Genomic DNA, 19,086 nt, shown 5'->3' with positions numbered 1-19,086 from the left:
AAGGACAAAAGATTTACCAGCTAGAAACGTTCTGAAAAAGTTGCTTTAGAGCCGAGCAGATGGCAGCCGAGGCTGCACTCGCTCTCGATTGGTTCCGCAGTGGCCGAGGGGAGCGCTGCGATTGGCTAACTGCTTTGTTGTGAAACAACAGCTGACAAGGAGAATCATTTCAATCATTCGTTCATCTCTTCTCGCTTCGAACCCTTCGTTTTTGTACTTTTTGTTACTAGGCAGCATCCTTTGGGCCTTTTCGCCAAATTCGGCCCGAACGTCGGTCCGAAGGTGAGCAAGGTCGTGTCGGACGACTGAGGTGCGAGAAGAGGGACGATGGTGTTGGTGGCCCCTTGCACTTAGGGCTGCGACGCAATAGAGTTAGAAATGACGACTACCCTGGAGCGCAGCTACCAGCCCCTGCAGACCTACGAGGTCGAGGGGCCCGACGAGACCCCGCACGAGATCCACGTCGTGCCCGAAGGCAGCAAAAGTACGTATAATTCAAAACCAAAGTCAAACTGTGGATAAAAGTTTAATTTTCAATCAATCCAAGGCCGATGGAATCACGTCGAAGACCTGGACTCGTTCTTCACGCGCATGTATCAATACCACCAGAAGAACGGCTTCCTCTGCATCACCCTGAAGGAAGCCTTCGCCCTCTTCCAGTTCGTCTTTGTCGTTATCCTCACCACCTACCTCATGCACTGCGTAGACTACCCTGTCCTTTTCAGGTATAATTACAATAATTTAACCTTCAAATTGCAAAAGTAGGAAGCCTTTTACATATACGTGAACTTGGGTTTGTTTTCATCGCGTTGAGCAATTTATTGAAACCCACAACTTTGCCATGTGTTGCGTAATACAATATATGGGACTGCAGTGTTTTTGCAATTTTTTATCTTGCGAATTTCTATCAGAAGGCCTTATCTCGTCTCGTCTGCTGTTTTCTAATTTATAAGTTATCACCTTTGAGGAGAAAGAAACAATGATATGAATAAAAAATATTTACCACTTCGGGATTGCAATGAACTATTTTTATATCATTTTTTATTCAAAAATTGTAATTTACTTACAAATATTTTAATAAATTTGCATTTTTTTATTCAGGGACAAGGCACTAAATAAAACAAAAGTGTCACTCTCCGATGCCCTTCTGCCGATGGACGAGTGCACTGACCAGATCTCTGTCCTCTCCTGGTTGTGCCTGTGGGTGGCCTTCATCTTCTGGTGCCTGCGTTTCATCCGAGGTCTGCTGCACCTTGGCCAGTTTTGGGAAATCAAGCACTTCTTTGAGTCAGCCCTCAAAGTCACCGACGTAATAAAAATACGCAAATTTTTATTGTCATAATTTAAGCTCTTTTGTAAACAGAAAGATTTGGAGAACTTGACCTGGCACGAGGTGCAACAAAAAGTGAGGGATGTGCAGAAGGAGCAGCAAATGTGTATTCACAAGCAGGACTTGTCTGAACTTGACATTTATCACAGAATACTTAGGTTTGTAAATACAGTTAAGGATTTTTGTTAGTAACTAGAATTTTTTTTATATTGCAGGTTTAAAAACTACATGATAGCCATGGTGAACAAATCTCTACTTCCAGTCAAACTCAAAGTGCCATTTGTAGGAGAGGTTATTTTCATGTCTCAGGGCCTTAAGTACAACCTGGAGTTGCTCCTCTTTTGTGAGTATTTTTTCAGATATTTATTGAATTCAATTTTTAGAGCAATAAGAGTGTTGAAAATTTGATTTTGAGAAAAAAAAGTTAACATTAATTAGAGGTTAAAAATTCTGACTGGCGGCCATAGTTTCATATTTTCCATGACGCTCAGCAATTTATTTGTTCTTGAAACAATAATTTTTCCAAATTTAAATTCAATTTTGATTGCACTCTCAAAGCAAAATTGAAAATTCTAACCCATAAATTATTCCTCAGCTGGGCCATGGGCGCCATTTGAGAACAATTGGCACCTGAAGGAGGACTACAAAAAACAGGGCAAGCGGAAAGAGTTGGCCGAAAACCTGTCCCGCTGCATTCTGTGGGTCGGGGTCTTTAACTTCTGCCTCAGCCCTGTGATTCTCTTCTGGCAGATTCTCTACTCCTTCTTCAACTACGCCGAACTTATCAAACGTGACCCTGGCACTCTGGGTTCCCGGTGCTGGTCCCTGTACGGCCGTCTCTACCTTCGACACTTCAACGAACTAGACCACGAATTGCACGCCAGGCTCACCAGGGCCTACAGACCGGCAGCCAAGTACATGGACAGTTTCGTCTCTCCTTTGCTCACCATTATCGCCGAGTAAATTGAATCAAGTTCAAAATTTCTTGATTAATGAAAATATCATTGTTTTTAGAAATATCGGCTTTGTGGCAGGATCGATTGTAGCAGTTTTTGTTGTCTTGACTGTATATGATGAGGATGTCATCACCATTGAACATGTCCTGACCATCGTCTCTGTCTGTGGAGTGGTTTATGCTATCTGCAGGTTAAAAGATCGTCCCTTAATTTCTTTCTCTCTCAAATATCGACATAGATATTTTTCATGACTATGAAATTTAATGGCAACTGTTTAAAACCAAAATTTTGTGTTTAGAGCCTCGATCCCTGACCAAAACATGGTGTGGTGCCCTGAAAAACTTATGACAACTGTGCTGGCTCATGTGCACTACCTCCCTGACACCTGGAGAGGCCAGGCTCACACAAACATTGTTCGTCAAGAATTTGCCCAACTTTTCCAACTTCGAGCGGTAAATTCTTTTAAATATTCCAATTTTTTTTATTTTCATTTTACTTCCAGGTGAATTTGCTGGAAGAATTGTTGTCTCCAATCATCACACCCTACGTTCTCTGCTTCCACTTGCGTCACAAAGCCCTGGACATTGTTGATTTTTACCGAAACTTCACCGTCGAGGTCGTAGGAGTGGGCGACGTCTGTTCCTTCGCACAAATGGACGTTCGCAAACATGGAAACGCCACATGGCAGACATCGGTTCATTCTGGAGACGGAGGACCTCCCACTGATGCAAATCAATACACTCAGGTTTGCGAAAAAGTTTTTATTATTTAATTTTTTACTCATTTGACTTCAGGCGGAAGACGGAAAGACAGAGCTCTCGTTAGTGCACTTCACTTTGACCAATCCTGAGTGGCAACCACCCACGGATGCCGAGACCTTTGTGCTGGCACTCAGGCAGCATGCCATCAAGGACGCCGCTGCGGGGACAGCAGGCGGACAAATGCACAACCCACTCCTTGCCTCCATAAACTCTGTGTCATCTTTGGGCACTGGGGTAAGACCAAGATAAAAATTTTATAAAATAAGCTTTAATTTTAACACATTTCTTTTTGTCTCAAGGAATTTAACTGAATTTTTTATTTCAACATCTTTAAAAATATTGAAACTCAATTTTTTTTTTTAAATTTAATCTATTTCTGACAAAATTCCCTTGTTTTTCTAGTACTCGAGTGTTCTTTCGAGCGTCCTTCATCAACCTTCTCTCATGATGAGGTCGGAAATCATGGGAGGCCCATTGACACCGATGGAAAGACCCCCTCAATTCATCCGAGGGGGCATCAACAGGTCCGAGGGTCCCCTAAATGGCTCGGAGCGAGGTCTCCTGTATAGCCTAACTCAGTGTGGCCCCACCCTTGGCAATTCCATGTTCGGACCTGAGACTCCAATGATGCCTGAAGAACCTCCACCTGAGTTGGCTGCTGCCGATATGAGCCTAAGCACCCTTTACATGCACGAGCTGCACCAAAGACAGGTAATATATTTTTCCAAATCAATTTAATTAAAATATTAAAGTTAATTTATTCTAAATATTCAAATTATTGAATAAAATCTGAGAAATACAACCATCAGAATGATTTTTGTTAATTGGAAAGAATAAAAAATGAAAATTGATCTAGAAGTAAAATCAATTTTGCAAAATTGTTTATCTCAAAATTCAATTCAATTTTACTGTATTTAATGTATTTAATCATCAAATTTTTGTAGATGAGGAGGAGAGTTGGTGGCTTTTTGGAGACAAGCAACCGGTCGTTGTGGCAGAGGCCCCACCAAGATATGCCTGGCATCTCGGAGATCCCCGACGAGCAGCGTTCAGCCGAGCGGACACCCCTTTTGCGTCCTCGCACTAACCCCTTCACAGAGGACTCTTGAGACAATTAACATTTTTTACAATTTTTCTCTTTGTGATTTGCCTCAAATTGAGAGCAGGAATTGAAACAAATCGATGCTTGTTCATGCTGTCTAGTCAGGTGTGGGATTCAAGCAGAGAGAGATAATGATTATTATTCATCCACCTGTGTTAATTATATTTATTTTTGTAAAAACGTTTATTTACTCACTACTTAAGATGTAATTATAAATCGCGCGCTCTGACCTTTCTTGCACAAAAAAAGTTTAGTAAGAACTCTGACGCAGCAGACGAATCGAAGCGGCTTTTTATATCAATGTTCTTTCTTCTGCGATTTGTATTGGGCCAATACACTAGTTATGTGAGAAAACTAATCGAAATGTGGTTCATGTCGTGAATGTTTATTAAAAGGATAAATGCTCCTTTTGAATAATAAAATTCTTTTCTTTTTTTTAAATACTGGAAATGAAAATAATAACATAAAGTTCTTTGATAATTAACTTTAATTAAAAAAATAAGCATAAATAATTAATTTTCAAAATCAATGATTTTGCATGGTGATACTTTTATAAGTAAATACTGAACGATAAAATTATCTTTTCCATGACATATATTACTCCGTACCGATTCTCCAGAGCAATTAAAAATAATCAAATGCAAAAAATTCGCAAACTGCTCATCTCCGACTTATTGTAATTCGCAATTAAGCGCCCTTTCGGTGGTGTCCTCTGTCGGTCACGGCCGGAAGTATCGGGCTGTGATGCTGCGGAGAAACCCGAGCCGAGTGTGTCTTGTCCGAGCAAGCAAGTGTGGAGCTGCCGAGGGAGGGGGAGGAGTGGCAGGCAAGAAAGAATTGAAGACAGATTGAATGTGTCCTGACACGAAAACACAGAGAGCCGCACTGGAAAGCTGAAAGAAAGTGGTGCGCGCGGCCCGATGGCCGTCAATTAGCGTTTGTTTACATGCCGGACGCGCCGCTGAGTGCTCCGTCCAGCTCTGCATGCGCCTCCAGGTGAGTCCTCGGACACCCTAGCACCCGAATTAGATCCTTTTAAGATCTTCGAGAGCCCCTCTCGGACGCTCCCGAGGGCCTCTGATCGTCTTTTGGCCGACTCGGGAGGTCACTGGCCTTTCGCCACTTCGGCCCAAAACATCAAAGTCACGTGTGTGCGGCCGATTAAAGGGACTAATCGATTCTAAACGCCGATTTCCGGTCGAAAAATATTAATTAATTGATTGCATTGCGAAATTCCTTACCTCTTTTCAAACCAGTCTGCTATTTTAATTGTAAGATTGATTGTTTTATCTTATTTTGAACTAATTTCAATAATTTATTTTATGATACTAAAATTTTTCGTGCCGGTTCAGAATTTATTTTATAAGGTTGAAATTTCTTAATTTTGTTGATAAGTGGGAAGTAAATAAATTTTTTAATTACGTAAAATCAATAAAATAAACAGTGGCAATTTTATTTTAATTTTTGTTTTTCTAATTCAATAGTTTTATTTTTAAATTAATTTTACTGCCCTCGAAAGAATTTAAATGTATTAGGAAAAAAACATAGAATCAATTTTTTCCATTACGATTATCATTAAAAGTAAATTTTGATTTTTTCCTATTTTATTTTTGGGCTCAATGAAAAAAATAATTCTCCCCTTTGAATTTCAACCCGAGCACTGCGTTTGTCGTTGACGAGCCCCAAAGTAAATTTCCTGCCATAAAAAGCCGACGCTGCCAGGCGAGAGATGCACAAGTGACAAACAGGGGTGACAACAAGAGGAATGGTCACGTGACCGGGTCCAGCCGCTACAGCGGGAGCCGAGATTTTTTCTCTTTCTTTCTTTTAATAAGAGCAGTCGAGCCGTTTGAACTATTCAAATTCGAGCCTCCCATTATTCCATTAGGAGGAGATTTTTATGTGGCACCGAAGCCGAGGGGCTCTTCGCGTCCAGACGGGAATAAATCGCTCTCGAACGGCATATGGCCTTTCTTTTTTTTCGTGGATCACACGCGAGAGCTGCGAGATGTGTGGTGTGAGTCACCACGCAGCAAGAGAAGCAGAGAACGTGCAAGAATGACTGACGTTTCGGAACCTGTTTTGAATTTAACTGAAAAAAAAAAATGAATTAAACTCGAATCAGGTCGAATTTTATTTTCATTCATTAGAAGTTCATGCTTCTTTATTAAAATAGCATAAAATTAATTAAATTTGTTTAAAAATTAAAGTATGAACTGTAATCTTTGACAAGGTAGACAATAATTTTATTGAGAAATTGAAACTGGGCGAACTCCCTTTTGTTTTAAATTAAAAATATATGAAAGCCTTAAATTTCACATTTTTTTTAAATTGAAATTAAATTTTTCTGAAATTTTGTTTATATTTGCATGGATTTTGATTTTATATGGAATGATCATTTTCGTAATTTAATTCCGATTTTGGAGTAAAGAAATTAATAATTATTTTATATATATTTTTTTTTTAAATTTAGATTATATTTGACCGTTTTTTCCTTTTTGTTTTGTGCAAGATCAATCTTACTAATTTAAGATAATTTTATAGCTTCCAATTTAAAACATTATTCACTTGGAAAATTGCAATAATTTCTCTGGTTTATAGTCAAAGGTCTTCTCGATTAAAGGTCCGAGTGCTCCGTCGACCGTGGAAAATAATAATGCGATTTTACTCCGCTCGGGTCAACGATGAATGTCACGTCGTGAACTCGGTTGCATTTAGAATTCAGATGCGTGACTTCTCGTGGTTTTTCAAAAAAGTGACATTTCGGTGACAAAAGAGACGCGACCTTTTGGAAAATAGGCCAAAATCTAAATCGAGTGAAAATTTATGGTTCAAAGAATGATAATTTTTTCCTTGCCGCGTGTTGCACGAACAATTATCCTCGGAGCTGCATTTAATTTGTCTCACTCGTAAAAAATAATTATTATAATGCCACCCTTGCTTTCACTTTGACGCGCCGGGCAGTAAAATCTTTATGGCGCCTTCGTGGTCCACATTCCGACATCGGACCGTCCGAAATTCGTCTTTAGAAAAAGAAGAAAACTGACATGATATTTTTTTTACGAGCACATCTGTTTTCATGTTTTCAGAAATTGGAAGAAGAAAAAACGTGCAAGGTAAAAACGAGAAAAAAATTATTTTAACGAGTTAATTTTTTTTATTCTTTTGAATATAATATTTTTCAAATTTGATGGAAATTTAAAATGATAATAATTCAAAAGTTTTAGGTGGTTCAATTTTTGAAATATTTGCACAAAATCTCCAGCATATGAAGCTCAATTCAAAAATATTAATCTCGTGTTTGGAATAAATAAAAATGGCATTTCCAAGAAACTAAAAAATTGTCATGTTTTGCATGAAATATGAAGCTTCTGTCACAAAAAATGAAAATTTATTTTATAATTTTCCAAGTAATTTTAGTTGTTCAATTTTCAATTTGCTCTAAATGTAAAAAGTACACATTCAATTTGATAATTTTCAAATTTTTACAAAATATCAGATAAAAAAATTATAATTTTTATTTAATAAAAGTTTAAACAAAACAGAGTTGACTGAAATTTGGACAATAAGATGCTGTGGCTCCTTCGCTTGTTTATGATCAAGTAATTTTTAATTAACGTAACTTCATTTAAATATTTTAAATTGGTTTTAAACACAACTTCAGTTCAATGCTCAATAATTTGATGCTTATTATTTAGTAAAAATTTTAGGTTCTGTGATGAAGCTAAAATATTTCAGTCATTTTAAAATTAAATTTAGAAATTTCCATTTTTCCCTTGCAAAAAATAACCTTTGAGGATTATTTTAATTATTCATTGACATTTTTCGTAATCTTTACTAATTATTAGCAAAATCCTGGCAAAATCTACAGAATATCAATATTCATATAAAACCCAATCATGTTATTTGGCAACATACTAAAAAATTCCAAAGTTAGGTAATAAAACAAAGAAATTGAAATAAACGGCCTAAAATAAAATTGCATTAAATTTAAATAAACAGTTTTTTCTTACTGTGCAAAATACTTATGAATATTTTTTAAGGAATGGATATAATGTATGAAAAAATTCAAGAATTTATATTCTCAATATACAATTATATATTCTTGAAAGAAAAACAAAACATTTTTAACCGACAAATATGTTGCATTTTTTCCTCGAACGAAATCTCAAGTTCACTCGAGCAAATCTGGAGAAGATGTTGCGTGGCACAAGTAGCTGAGAGGGTTACGCAAAAGGGTCTCTCTTATCGCCGCGCATCGAAAGCAGGAAGAGGAGCTTTTATCGCGAATTCTCTGCGTCGGGCCTGTTGCATTATTCAGAGAGGAGGGAAGGAGAGGTGCTGCTGCTGCTGCACTTATACTTGATCATCATTCTGCGCGAAACAAAGAAATATTTTTATCAAATCGAGAGTCTGTAGCCGCAGCGAGCGATTCCGAAATCCAGTTTTTTCACGCAGCGCGAGTGCGCGGCCTTGTCGTTTCTTTTCACCCTCGCTCGCCACGCAATACACAATATATATAATTGAGGCTTTTTTTCTCTCTTTCCGAGCTGCGACGGCCGTGTTACTCATCACTTTACATAGACCCATGTACATAAATACATGCGCTGATTATTTTTTACACCGCGCTGGATGCTGCGCGCCGGAGAGAGCGAACGAACGAGCTCGAAGACGAACGCGAAATAAAAATTTTCTGACGCCGATTATTAGCTTTTTGTGGCGCGTCACCGCCGCCGGCTGCGGCCATTGGGAGAGAAAAGAAAAAATTCATAATAACAGATCGGAAACCGAGTAGCAGGACGACTTTCGCAGAATCAGCCGGTTTCGCTGAGAAAACGAGGCCTTCGAGTTTGAGAATCATTTAATTAATATATGCACGTTGATAGAAACACAAACACTTGTAAATCTTCCCTGATCTGCCAAAATATCTAATTTTTGCAAATTATTAGTTTTCTAATTTCCCATCCGATGGATCTGAAGTGGGTATTAATTATTCAAACTTTCGATAAATTTATGCGGAGAAAATTTTGACAAATACATAAATTAGTAGAAGAGCTTATTTTTATTTAAGAATTGCGGTTTGAAGAATTAAAGGAAATAATCATTTAATCAAAAATTTTCTTCAAAATAGATTTCTTTTACAAAATTCAATAATTTTTCTTTAACGATATAATCGGTTTTATTTTTATCATATTTTTAAAAGTAATGCAACCTGTACAAATTAGGTTAATAATTATTATTAATTTGATGTTTATTTCTCTAATTCACTCTTTTTTGGAAGTTCTTATAATAATTGTACTTTACAATAATTTTAAATTGTGTTTAATATTATTATTATAAATATAAATTTATTTTAATTTTTATAATTTTAATTTCAAATTTTAAAAATATTTAAAATAAAATTTTATTTATAAAGTTGTTTTTATTAAAATTAAATTTTAAAATATTAATTTGATACTCTTATATTTTTTTAATCCGCTTTAATAATTTACAAATTATATATATCCAATCTAATAAATAAACTTAGTTTTTTTAATTAAAATTCTTACAAGAACAATTAATAAAAAGTTATTATTATTTTTTTCTTTTGGAACGTTTCGCAAATCTCAGGTCAACGTGTCGCCATTGTCACCTGCCTTTGCACACCTTTTACGAATCGAATTGTTCATTGTTAGAAATTTGACTCGATTGTGCCGCGTTTGGGTCGTTTCGCAAACGGCCCCGATTCTCAATCTCGGATCAGTTTCAGTTTGGCGAAAGAAATGAATGCGCCAAGTGTGTCTGGGCGGGCGCCGAACAACGAGCGCGCCCTGTGCGTGCGGCCGAGCGCAAATACGGAGCGTTATTTGTTTGGACAAAAGTCATGCGCGGCGAGAAAACGGCATTTTCAACTTTACCGTGTTTGGCCGCGGACGAGCGCTCACGGACTCTGCATGACAAACAATAACACGCCGCGGCGGCCAAGTAGCAAATGCCCCGTCAAAATGCAAATTTTATATAATTCCAATGCTGCCAGCCGAGGTCATGGCAAGCTTCAAACATTTCAATCAATTGTTATCAAATTGTTGATTATTTTTCCAAAAATCTTGCAAGTAGAAAAATAATCCATTGTTGAGAGAGAATATAATTTTTTGATATCAGTAGCAAGAATTTTGATAAAATTTAAATCAGGGTTCACAAATATGATATCTAAAGCAAAATTTATTATTCATAATTGTTTTGAAATTGCAGGAAAATAAATTAATATATAAAAATCTTTGTTCAATAATCCAGGCTGGGACAATTTTGTAGAATTTCTTTCTTTGAGGTTTATTTAGATTTGTTAAAAATTTAGTAATTTCTGCAGTTTTCAAACTAATTTGCTTTTATCTAATGAATATTCAAAAGTATAGAGATGCATGCTACTGTGCTCCTTCTTTAGAAGAACCGTGAGCGTTGTTTGGACAAGTTTATTTGAAACGCAGCACCGACATTCTTCCGCGCTGACGAAAGAGCTTTTAGAGTCGTCCTGATTCGGAAGGGCCCGTCAGCACATTCCGCAAAACCTCTTCCATCTCATTTTTCGCCAATTTCGCTCAAGAGAAGATTAATTTTGCTTTCGGCGATGAAAATAATCTTATTTCATTTACTCGGCACTTTCCTTATCCAATTTAAAATAATATAATAATGAACTCACGTAATGAAATAACACTGATTTTTAAATTTATGATTAAAAAAAAGCGGAAATGGTGGCTAATTTTTTTTTTCATTCTTTTCAGCTATGAAAGACGATTAATGTAAAAATTAAAATTGAAATTTAAAAAAAAAATGTAGGTTGCTCATTTTCAATCACAACTTGAACTTGAAATTTTCAAAATTACGAATGGAGTGATTAAATTTGAGCTATTTTTGTTTCAGTCACGGCCGCCGGAATGTCCACCCTTCCCATGTCTGCCCCCGCAGCCCCATCCACGTCCCCACACCACAAGCCCTCGGGTCCCGGCCTCTATGAGTTCCTCATCGAAGCCGAGCTCCAGCACTACTACTCTGGCATCAAAAATACGCTTAAGGTGCCAAATCGAAAATTCGCCGTTTCATTTTGGAATAACATTTTGCGCATCTGCTTTAGATTCAGAACGTGTCCCAGTTGAAGTACGTGACCGAAGATGACCTGAACCAGATCGGAATGGCCAAGCCGGAGATGCGGCGGCTCAAGAAGTTCTTCCACAAGCACTACCCCCAGAACTACTTGTCCAAGTTCAAAAAAGTAGTAATTTTATTTCCAATTTGAATTTTTAAAAAAAAATCCCTTCTTTAGATGATTTTGCACAAAAAAGAGGAACACAACCGTCCGGGCCTGAGCCTTCCCGACGAGCGCTTGGAGCGCCCGCCGGTCAAGGTGCCCAACAAACATATCATCCCTGCCGAAGCAATCATAGTTAACAAGGAGTTGGGAACAGGAGAGTTTGGAGTTGTCCAGCAAGGCGTCTGGTCCAACGACGGAGAAAGGGTTTGTCATTTGATGGTCTCTTTTAAATTTTGTCCGAGAATTTAAATTTTTTCACAGATCCAGGTGGCCATTAAGTGCCTGAGTAGAGAGCGAATGCAGAACAATCCAATCGAGTTTCTCAAAGAGGCCGGAATTATGCACTCTATTGACCATGAACATGTTGTTAGACTCTACGGAGTTGTCCTCGACACCGACTCTCTTATGCTGGTCAGTTTGAAATAAGTTTTTATTATTTTCCTTAAAAACTTGCAAAATAATTTTTTTGTTTCAAATATCCAATGCTTTATAGATGTAAGTGTCAACTCCATAATTTATGATTTAATTCTTGTTTGTGTAAATTTGACCTTTCGGTTACAATTGAAGTTTCTCAATCATTTGTTCCTTTATGTGCAACATTCTAAATAACTTTTATTGTTTATTATACTGATACCCTTGTATACAAACAAGATAACTCTCCAAAATAATCCTGCTATTCATTATTTTGAATTGATAGGTCACTGAATTGGCGCCCTTGCGATCCCTGCTTGAGTGTCTGAAGGAGCCGTCTCTGCGTTCGAGCTTCCCAGTGCTCACCCTGTGCGATTTTGCAGTTCAGATCTGCGACGGAATGCAGTACCTGGAGATGAAGCGCCTCATTCACAGAGACCTGGCTGCGCGCAACATCCTCGTCTTCTCCAAGAACAAGGTCAAGATCTCGGATTTTGGCCTCTCGCGCGCCCTCGGCGTCGGCAAGGATTATTACCAGACAAACTTCAACGTCAACCTCAAAGTACGAAAATTTTCCAAAAAATATATTGAGGCAAAAAACTTATTTCTTATTTCAAATTTTATTAAAAGATTCTTTATTTTATTAAAAATAGTTTTGTTTTGTAATCATGGTTATTTTTTTATTAAAAATTGACCTAATTAGAATTCTTTTTAATTAATTGTGCCAATATTCCAGTTGCCGATTGCATGGTGCGCACCGGAGTGCATCACTTTCCTGCGCTTCACCTCCGCCTCCGACGTGTGGGCCTATGGTGTCACTCTGTGGGAAATGTTCAGCTACGGTTTTCAGCCCTGGGCCGCCCTCACCGGCCAGCAGATTCTTGAGGCCATCGATGAGCCCTCCTGTCAGCGACTTGAGCAACCCGACTGTTGTCCCAGGGACTACTACGGTCTGATGCTCAAATGCTGGCACCACGACCCAGTCATGCGGCCTAAGTTTTCTGACCTTATTTCTCTTTTGCCTGAGGTATGATTAACTGACTTTCAGCTAGAAACCAACTTAAGAAAGACAAAATATTTCAATTTGCAGTGCAAACCAGAACAAGTGCAGGCTGCCCAGGACAGTCCAGCCGTTGGCAAGGTCAAAAGAGACCACCTCAGCTTCAAAATGGGTGATATTATCACAGTTTTGGATAAAGGGTAAGTGAAGTTACTTAAAATATATTGGGTGAGAGGGAAAATTATTTCATTTTGTGGAAAATATTACCTACAATCAGAAAATATATTTTTTTTAATTTTGTGAAAATCAAAAAGTTCATATTTATTTTCAGACTGAAGATTTCTATAGCTTATTTCTAAAATGCTGCAAATCGTTATATTTAAATAATAATGGAGAGCAAATTTATAGTTCCAGTGGCACATGGAAAGGCGTATTGCACAACGGGAAGGCAGGCTCCTTCAACCCAGCCTTCACCGTGGCTTATTTGGGACTCAATCTTCCTTCAAACAAGAACGAATTCACAAGAGGAGGTGAGTTAATTTTCCAAAAGTTGAATTTTAAATTTAAAATATTTTATACGGTTTTATATTCCTCAGACGGTAAAAACACTTACTCATCAAAGCGCAAGTTACGGACGGACATGATTTCGGCGCCGCAGGGCGATGTTAAGCACATGGGCCATGTGGGGATGGATGGCGCCTACTTTGGAGACATCTCCTTCCTTGGAGGAAAGGTATGATTGTCACAAATGAGAGGAAAGAAAACTGTGTGTGCTTTGCTAATGCTTTTCTGCCACTCACACATTTTTGTTCTGTGCATCAAATCTCATAAAACTCAAGCACTCATTCTGCCATTAATTACACCTAATATTTTTATTTTTAATATCTGAATTTTTAACACTAAGTTTTTTTTAGAAATTAAAAAATTACAATTTGTGATTAGAATAATAATTAAGATTAGCATTACAAATAGTCAAAGTAATTAATTTACCTGTTTAAAAGATGTTAATAAATAATTAGGGGCAACGATAATTTATTTAACAATTAAATTAATTTGTATAATATGCTTTGAAATAAACTTTAACCTCAATTAAGATCATTTAAATGCACTGTAACATATTTTCATTTTTGCGTTTGTAAATATGAATCATTGTTTATGTTTGGCTTTTGTTCCTTGTTCTTTTTCTCGCGCTTGGCCGAATGCAAGCAGTCCAACGCAAGCACCTCATCTCACTCCCTGCAGTACCCACACTTACCTCGCCAGGTGGTGACGCCGTACAAGCCGTCGCTGGACCAGCCGGGCCCCAGCCACACCAGGAACCCCTCCGACTCTTCCGACAGGGCGCCTCTTCTTCTTTCAACCAAAGGAATGCCGACCAACTCTGGTACTAAAATTAGTTTGCTCAATTTTGGCTTTGCTAAACATCAATTTTTTTAGGGTCGGACTGGAGTGATTCAGCTTCGGCCACTCCAATTATTGGCAAGGGAGGAAAGTTCTTGATGGACCACGAGTACCACGAAATCAGCGATGAGGAGACCGTTGCTGAAAGCCCGAGATTTGAGGTTTGTATTTTATTTTTCTGGAATATAATATCTTACAAATGTTGAGCAAATGTTTGGTTTTGCCAAACTTAAAATCATTTTTTTAAATCTCATGATTTTTATAAAGGACCTCTTTAAAATTAAAACAAGTTCGAAAACAGATTTTCAAATGAATATTTTATTAAGTATCACAAAGTTTTTCAGGGAAGCTGTGCTGCGAGTTATATTTTATTTAAAATTTCAACCTGTAACTTTTAAGTTTTAGAAGCTTGTATTAGTAAAATAATTAAAATTAGAGATTTATCTAATTTAACAAAAATAAAACTTTTTGTTGCAGAAGTCATTTGACTTTGGTCCTAGTCTACTGGATGAGATGGACGCCATGTTCAAATCATTCGGATCACCAAGTAAGCAGCACGAGTCGCCTCCATCGTCCCCACTGACCAAAGCACCGCCTCCACCTCTAGAGGTGGAAGAATCTCGCGACGTGGCTCACAACGTGCGAAACGAGTTGCGCGAAATTGCTGCCAGGGTCACCGGAGGCAGTGGAAAGAAGAAGCAGGCCACCGTCAAGCCAATTTCGGCGGCTGACCAGCGCACCCTGGAGTCTGCAATCGCCCTGGCCAATGAACTGGCCTCACGTTCCATGCAGGAACTGGATGGGTGTGAGGTTTCGCCGCCTCCGGAGTCACCGCACACTCCACTTTCGCCCAACAAGCGCAAGTTCTCCTTCAAACTGCCCTCGAACAAGAGTCCCAAACCGGAAAGGAGAAATTTCGCTGAAGAAGCGGCCAGCATTCCTGACATACAGGTAATTTGTCTTGAATTAATTTGGTATTAGTTAATGACAGAGGTTGCTAAATTTATAATAATGAAAGTTTTGAAAAACAAAATGATGCAAATTTATGTTATAAAATTGAACATTAATAATTTGAGTCTTGTTAATTTCTCTATTGTTTGTAATATCATTTAATTTTTTTTAATTATTTCAAATTAATTAATAATAATTTTAATGATATAAAAAAATCAAATCTAATTTGTAGTTTTTTTTTTTTAATTTGAAAAAGTTAAAAAGTCTTAAATTTAGGCCCCTCTGTCAATAACTTTTACTTCTTCTTCACTTGATCATGATAAAATTTAACCAACTTTATTCTGCAAATGAGCTAACAAATTACTTTCACTGCCTGCTACTCCTTTGGTGGCCCTTTTCCTTTTTTCTTCGCGTAGTTCTCGTCCGACTCGACCAGCTCGGGTCAGAGTCACCGCGACTCGGCCGCCTCCACCACCTCCACCTCTTCCTCCTCCGTCCCCGGAGACCCTCTCTGGGGCAAGGCGGGCACCGAATTTAGCTTCAGCCGCACTCGGCACAGCCTTTTGCCCCAGTTTCCGCCCATGTCCTCTGACTCGGACGTGTCTGTTGAGCTGTGGCCCATTCCAAGGGCGCTCGATCCAAAACACATCCGCGCCTCCGCCTGGTACCAGAGGTACAGGCGCAGTTTGCGCTCCGAGAGGACCGAGTCCAGCAGCAGTTCCTCCGATTTTCTGTAGAATTCGATCGCATGGAGACATATATATTTCGTTGCTTAATATTTGAGACTGATTTTCGTAAAAAAGAGCTCAAAATTTAAAATTAGAATAGAATTGCTTTAAGTATGTAAATATTGTCTGAAATTTGCGGCAATATTTAACCGTCTTCTCCCTTCTCTCTGTCTATTCCAGAACTAAAAATCCGACCTATCTCTCACCCTCTATATCTGTGTGTTAGAGCGTTTTTCAAGTTGGTGTTTCATAATTTATTTGGTTTTTATTCCTTTTAATAGATTTAGAAAATTTCTTTAGATTTTTAAAAATGTTTTGATTTTGAAGTTGAAGATTTACTTAATATAAAATTTTAAATCAACATTGTTACTATCGCTGTCAATTGGCATAAAAATTTTAATGCAATAATGCAATCTTCAAATTGTTTAGGGAAATTCTCCAAAGATTATTCCATTTTAATGCAATATTAGAGGAATTTCAGCTAATTATTACATCTGTTTTATTTTATTACAACTATATTGAAGAACGCTCTGTACTGTGTGTTTAAAACTTTAGTTTTTATTATATCCTTCCACGTCATTCCATTATCAAGACGAGAAAAAATTTATCTAGCCCAACGTCTTGAAACTGGATTTTTTTGCATTTTTATTTCTTTTGATTTTAATTTTGTGTGTGCTTTCCCTTTTCTCCCCGCCCCTTCCCTTTCCGAATCGGCACCAACAGGAGACCCTGACCGAAGAGGCGAAAACCGCCTACAACCTTTTGGTCGAGTCAAGCGGCACCGCTTCCACTTCGGTGGCAGGATCGGCGCCGTCGGTACTTTCGGACGACGACAACCCTCTGCGCATGCTCCGTTCAGGAATGGCCGTGCGACCGCGCGTGCGCGGAAACAAGCAGCGCCACCTTCAGGAGCGTCAGGCGTCGTCCGAGTGGCCGCCTGCGCAGTCGTCGCGCAGTTTGCCCAGGCCGAGGACCAACAGCCACCCCCAGCAGATTCCAGTGCCTGTGAGTCGCCGTCGGAGCGAAGCACCCTTAGGTCCGCCACCCCCGGTCCCTCTGGACAGCAGGAGTGCGTCGGAGGAAAGTCTCAATCACCACTCGGTAGGATTTGAATATTTTTTAATTATATCAGAAATTTATCTTTTTTTAAATTATTTTAAGGAGGGTGAGTTTAGGGAAGATCTGAACGCTAACCCCATCCCTCTTCCGCCGAGAGACCCAAATACCCAGCTGACCAACAAGCCGCGCCACCAAAGGAAGCATCCCTTAGTCATACCAGGTAGAAACAAGAATAAATTTTTATATAAAAATATTACTGTTTAATAAATTAAATATATCTTTGTTTTCAACCCATTTTAATTTTTTTATTGCTTTGAATCACTTCAGAGTTTTTTCCAACGCATTTTTCAGGTTTCAAAGGAAAACTGCCAGTAGTGGACTGCAGTCACCTCACAGAACCAAAGTCGCCCTCTCAGTTCAGTGATACCTCTTCGGACGGAGGTGGAAATGCTGTCAGATATAACATGTAAGAAAATTTCTGTCGTTCAAAAAAATATGCAGTTTAATAATCGCTTGGGTTTTTTTCTTTGTCAGATTAAATGTTCACCATATTTTTTATAATATAACAAATTGACCCTTAAGAAAATATTATGAACTTATTGTTCAACCAATTTTCAATAACTGATGGAGAGAAAGTTTTTTTTTATTAATAACCCCATTGGTTTGTTTACATTTGAGATTTTTTTTAATGAAATTTAATTTGAAACCATGATTTATTCAAAACACAATTTTGAACATTTTTTCCTTTTTAATTGTCACAGGTTGGATGACAGTTTTGACAATCAGATCGCAAACGAACTGGCCGCCCTGGACAACATCCCTGAAGAGGAGTCGAGCAACCAGCCGTCGAGTCCTACCTCGTCTCCAGCGCGGCCCTCACAACCGCCCCCACCGCCTCCACCTCCGCCCCTGGCCGAGCCAGAGGACGAGTTGGATGAAGATGAGGAGGAAGATCCTTTGCTGCGGAATGGGGACCACGTTTCTTGTGAGGATTTGCTCGAGTTTGCTTGTGATGGGCCGAATGTGAGGCGCACCCAGGGGCCGACCCACGGGCCGCAGTCCGACGAGGTGCGAATCATGTGCAAAGTGCTTGGCACAGAGGTGAGTTGAATTAATTGTGATACAAAATATGTTCAAATAGACTATAGTATAATAAATAAATTTATCAACAATGGAATCTGCGATTATGCATAAATTTGTCAATTAAATTTAAAAATAATCTCATTTTACCAAAAATTTATTTCTAAATTTTCAATTTTTTTTCCAGGTGGCAGCCAAGGATTGCGTGATGGCCCTGGACGTGGCTAAGTGGGACGTCCACCGCGCCATCAAGGTGGCCAAATTGCAGGCCATCCTCGGTGAACGCAAGACGGAAATGCTGGTGGCGTATGAGGCGCTGCAGCAGAGCAACTGGGACGTGGCGCGCGCCGCCGACTGGGTCCTCAACGGTGATGACAGCGACCATGCAACAGAGGTCTGACAATCTCAAGAGACCAATTCTCAAAATTCCGTTTTCGCTTTCAAATTTTATTTAAGAAAAAAAATTTAAATTACTCTTCTCGCGGTTGAGCCTCTGAAATTACTCAAATAAATGATGTGGAAGACGTAGTCAAATAGCACAGTTAAGTGTTGAAAATAAATTATCGGCCTGTTGATATATATTTTTTTTGCTCGGTTGTAAATTTTTCCTGACAAACGACGGCATTGCTCTTCTCTCGCAGCTCCTCATAATTCCTTTCCTTCTCTGCTTTGCAAAGGATTTTAAGCAAAAAAGGCGGTTCACAGAGTCAATTCAATACTCAGTGCCTCTGAGCAATTTACAAAATGATCTTTCCATTTTACGCAGATTAATAGCAAGAGCGGGCGGCTGGCGTCTTTTTACTGCCGCCTTCAACCAATTATATACGTTTTTCTATCAAGGTATTACAACATGATTTTTGTGTCAATTGTTTTTTGTACAAATAAATAAATCTCGCAAATATTAAACGCAAAACGTTTGTATTTATTCCACAGTTGTAAACTAGCAAGGTATCAATATTTATTTAGCAAATTTAATTTCAAAACTCGCTAAAAAATTTCAAAACGACTAAAATTTTCTATTT

General features: G+C 38.4%; 2 protein-coding genes across 4 annotated transcripts; both read left to right on the top strand.

Annotated features, from left to right (window-relative positions):
- Positions 1-136: 136 nt before the first annotated feature.
- On the top strand, positions 137-4,587 carry LOC132205640 (autophagy-related protein 9A). Its single transcript, XM_059634853.1, has 12 exons — positions 137-484; positions 548-725; positions 1,102-1,309; positions 1,364-1,488; positions 1,546-1,673; positions 1,926-2,289; positions 2,345-2,476; positions 2,585-2,738; positions 2,789-3,031; positions 3,081-3,281; positions 3,450-3,758; positions 3,992-4,587. The coding sequence occupies exons 1-12, from the start codon at positions 379-381 to the stop codon at positions 4,154-4,156; spliced, it is 2,313 nt and encodes a 770-aa protein (XP_059490836.1). The 5' UTR covers positions 137-378; the 3' UTR covers positions 4,157-4,587.
- Positions 4,588-4,923: 336 nt separating this feature from the next.
- LOC132205772 (activated Cdc42 kinase-like) lies at positions 4,924-18,977 on the top strand. Of its 3 annotated transcripts, none has more exons than XM_059635042.1 (18): positions 4,924-5,145; positions 11,047-11,198; positions 11,258-11,395; positions 11,447-11,638; positions 11,696-11,845; positions 12,132-12,407; positions 12,582-12,872; positions 12,936-13,045; positions 13,254-13,375; positions 13,442-13,578; positions 14,055-14,229; positions 14,283-14,407; positions 14,727-15,197; positions 16,649-17,026; positions 17,087-17,204; positions 17,336-17,450; positions 17,746-18,085; positions 18,252-18,977. In XM_059635042.1, the coding sequence occupies exons 2-18, from the start codon at positions 11,061-11,063 to the stop codon at positions 18,462-18,464; spliced, it is 3,489 nt and encodes a 1,162-aa protein (XP_059491025.1). In that variant the 5' UTR covers positions 4,924-5,145; positions 11,047-11,060; the 3' UTR covers positions 18,465-18,977. The 3 variants fall into 3 exon arrangements, with proteins under 3 accessions (XP_059491025.1, XP_059491024.1, XP_059491023.1); XM_059635041.1 differs by having other exon boundaries at positions 4,925-5,145; positions 14,088-14,229; positions 14,724-15,197; XM_059635040.1 differs by having other exon boundaries at positions 4,925-5,145; positions 14,724-15,197.
- The last annotated feature ends 109 nt before the right edge of the window (positions 18,978-19,086 follow it).

The sequence above is a fragment of the Neocloeon triangulifer genome, unplaced genomic scaffold (genome assembly GCF_031216515.1).
Source record: "Neocloeon triangulifer isolate White Clay Creek 2 clone unplaced genomic scaffold, ASM3121651v1 ptg000003l, whole genome shotgun sequence".
NCBI lineage: Eukaryota > Metazoa > Arthropoda > Insecta > Ephemeroptera > Baetidae > Neocloeon > Neocloeon triangulifer.
The sequence above is the reverse complement of the archived record's forward strand: the minus strand, read 5'-3'. Positions and strand labels throughout refer to the sequence as shown.

What these genes read in the sequence shown, in the direction of transcription:
- LOC132205640 (XM_059634853.1), top strand. Translation starts at nt 379, where the DNA reads ATGACGACTACCCTGGAGCGCAGCTACCAGCCCCTGCAGACCTACGAG. An exon ending in CGTGCCCGAAGGCAGCAAAA is followed by an intron (nt 485 to 547) that starts GTACGTATAATT and finishes AATCAATCCAAG; the next exon opens with GCCGATGGAATCACGTCGAA. An exon ending in ACGAGCTGCACCAAAGACAG is followed by an intron (nt 3,759 to 3,991) that starts GTAATATATTTT and finishes AAATTTTTGTAG; the next exon opens with ATGAGGAGGAGAGTTGGTGG.
- LOC132205772 (XM_059635040.1), top strand. Translation starts at nt 11,061, where the DNA reads ATGTCCACCCTTCCCATGTCTGCCCCCGCAGCCCCATCCACGTCCCCA. An exon ending in AGGAATGCCGACCAACTCTG is followed by an intron (nt 14,230 to 14,282) that starts GTACTAAAATTA and finishes CAATTTTTTTAG; the next exon opens with GGTCGGACTGGAGTGATTCA. An exon ending in CCAGCATTCCTGACATACAG is followed by an intron (nt 15,198 to 16,648) that starts GTAATTTGTCTT and finishes CGGCACCAACAG; the next exon opens with GAGACCCTGACCGAAGAGGC.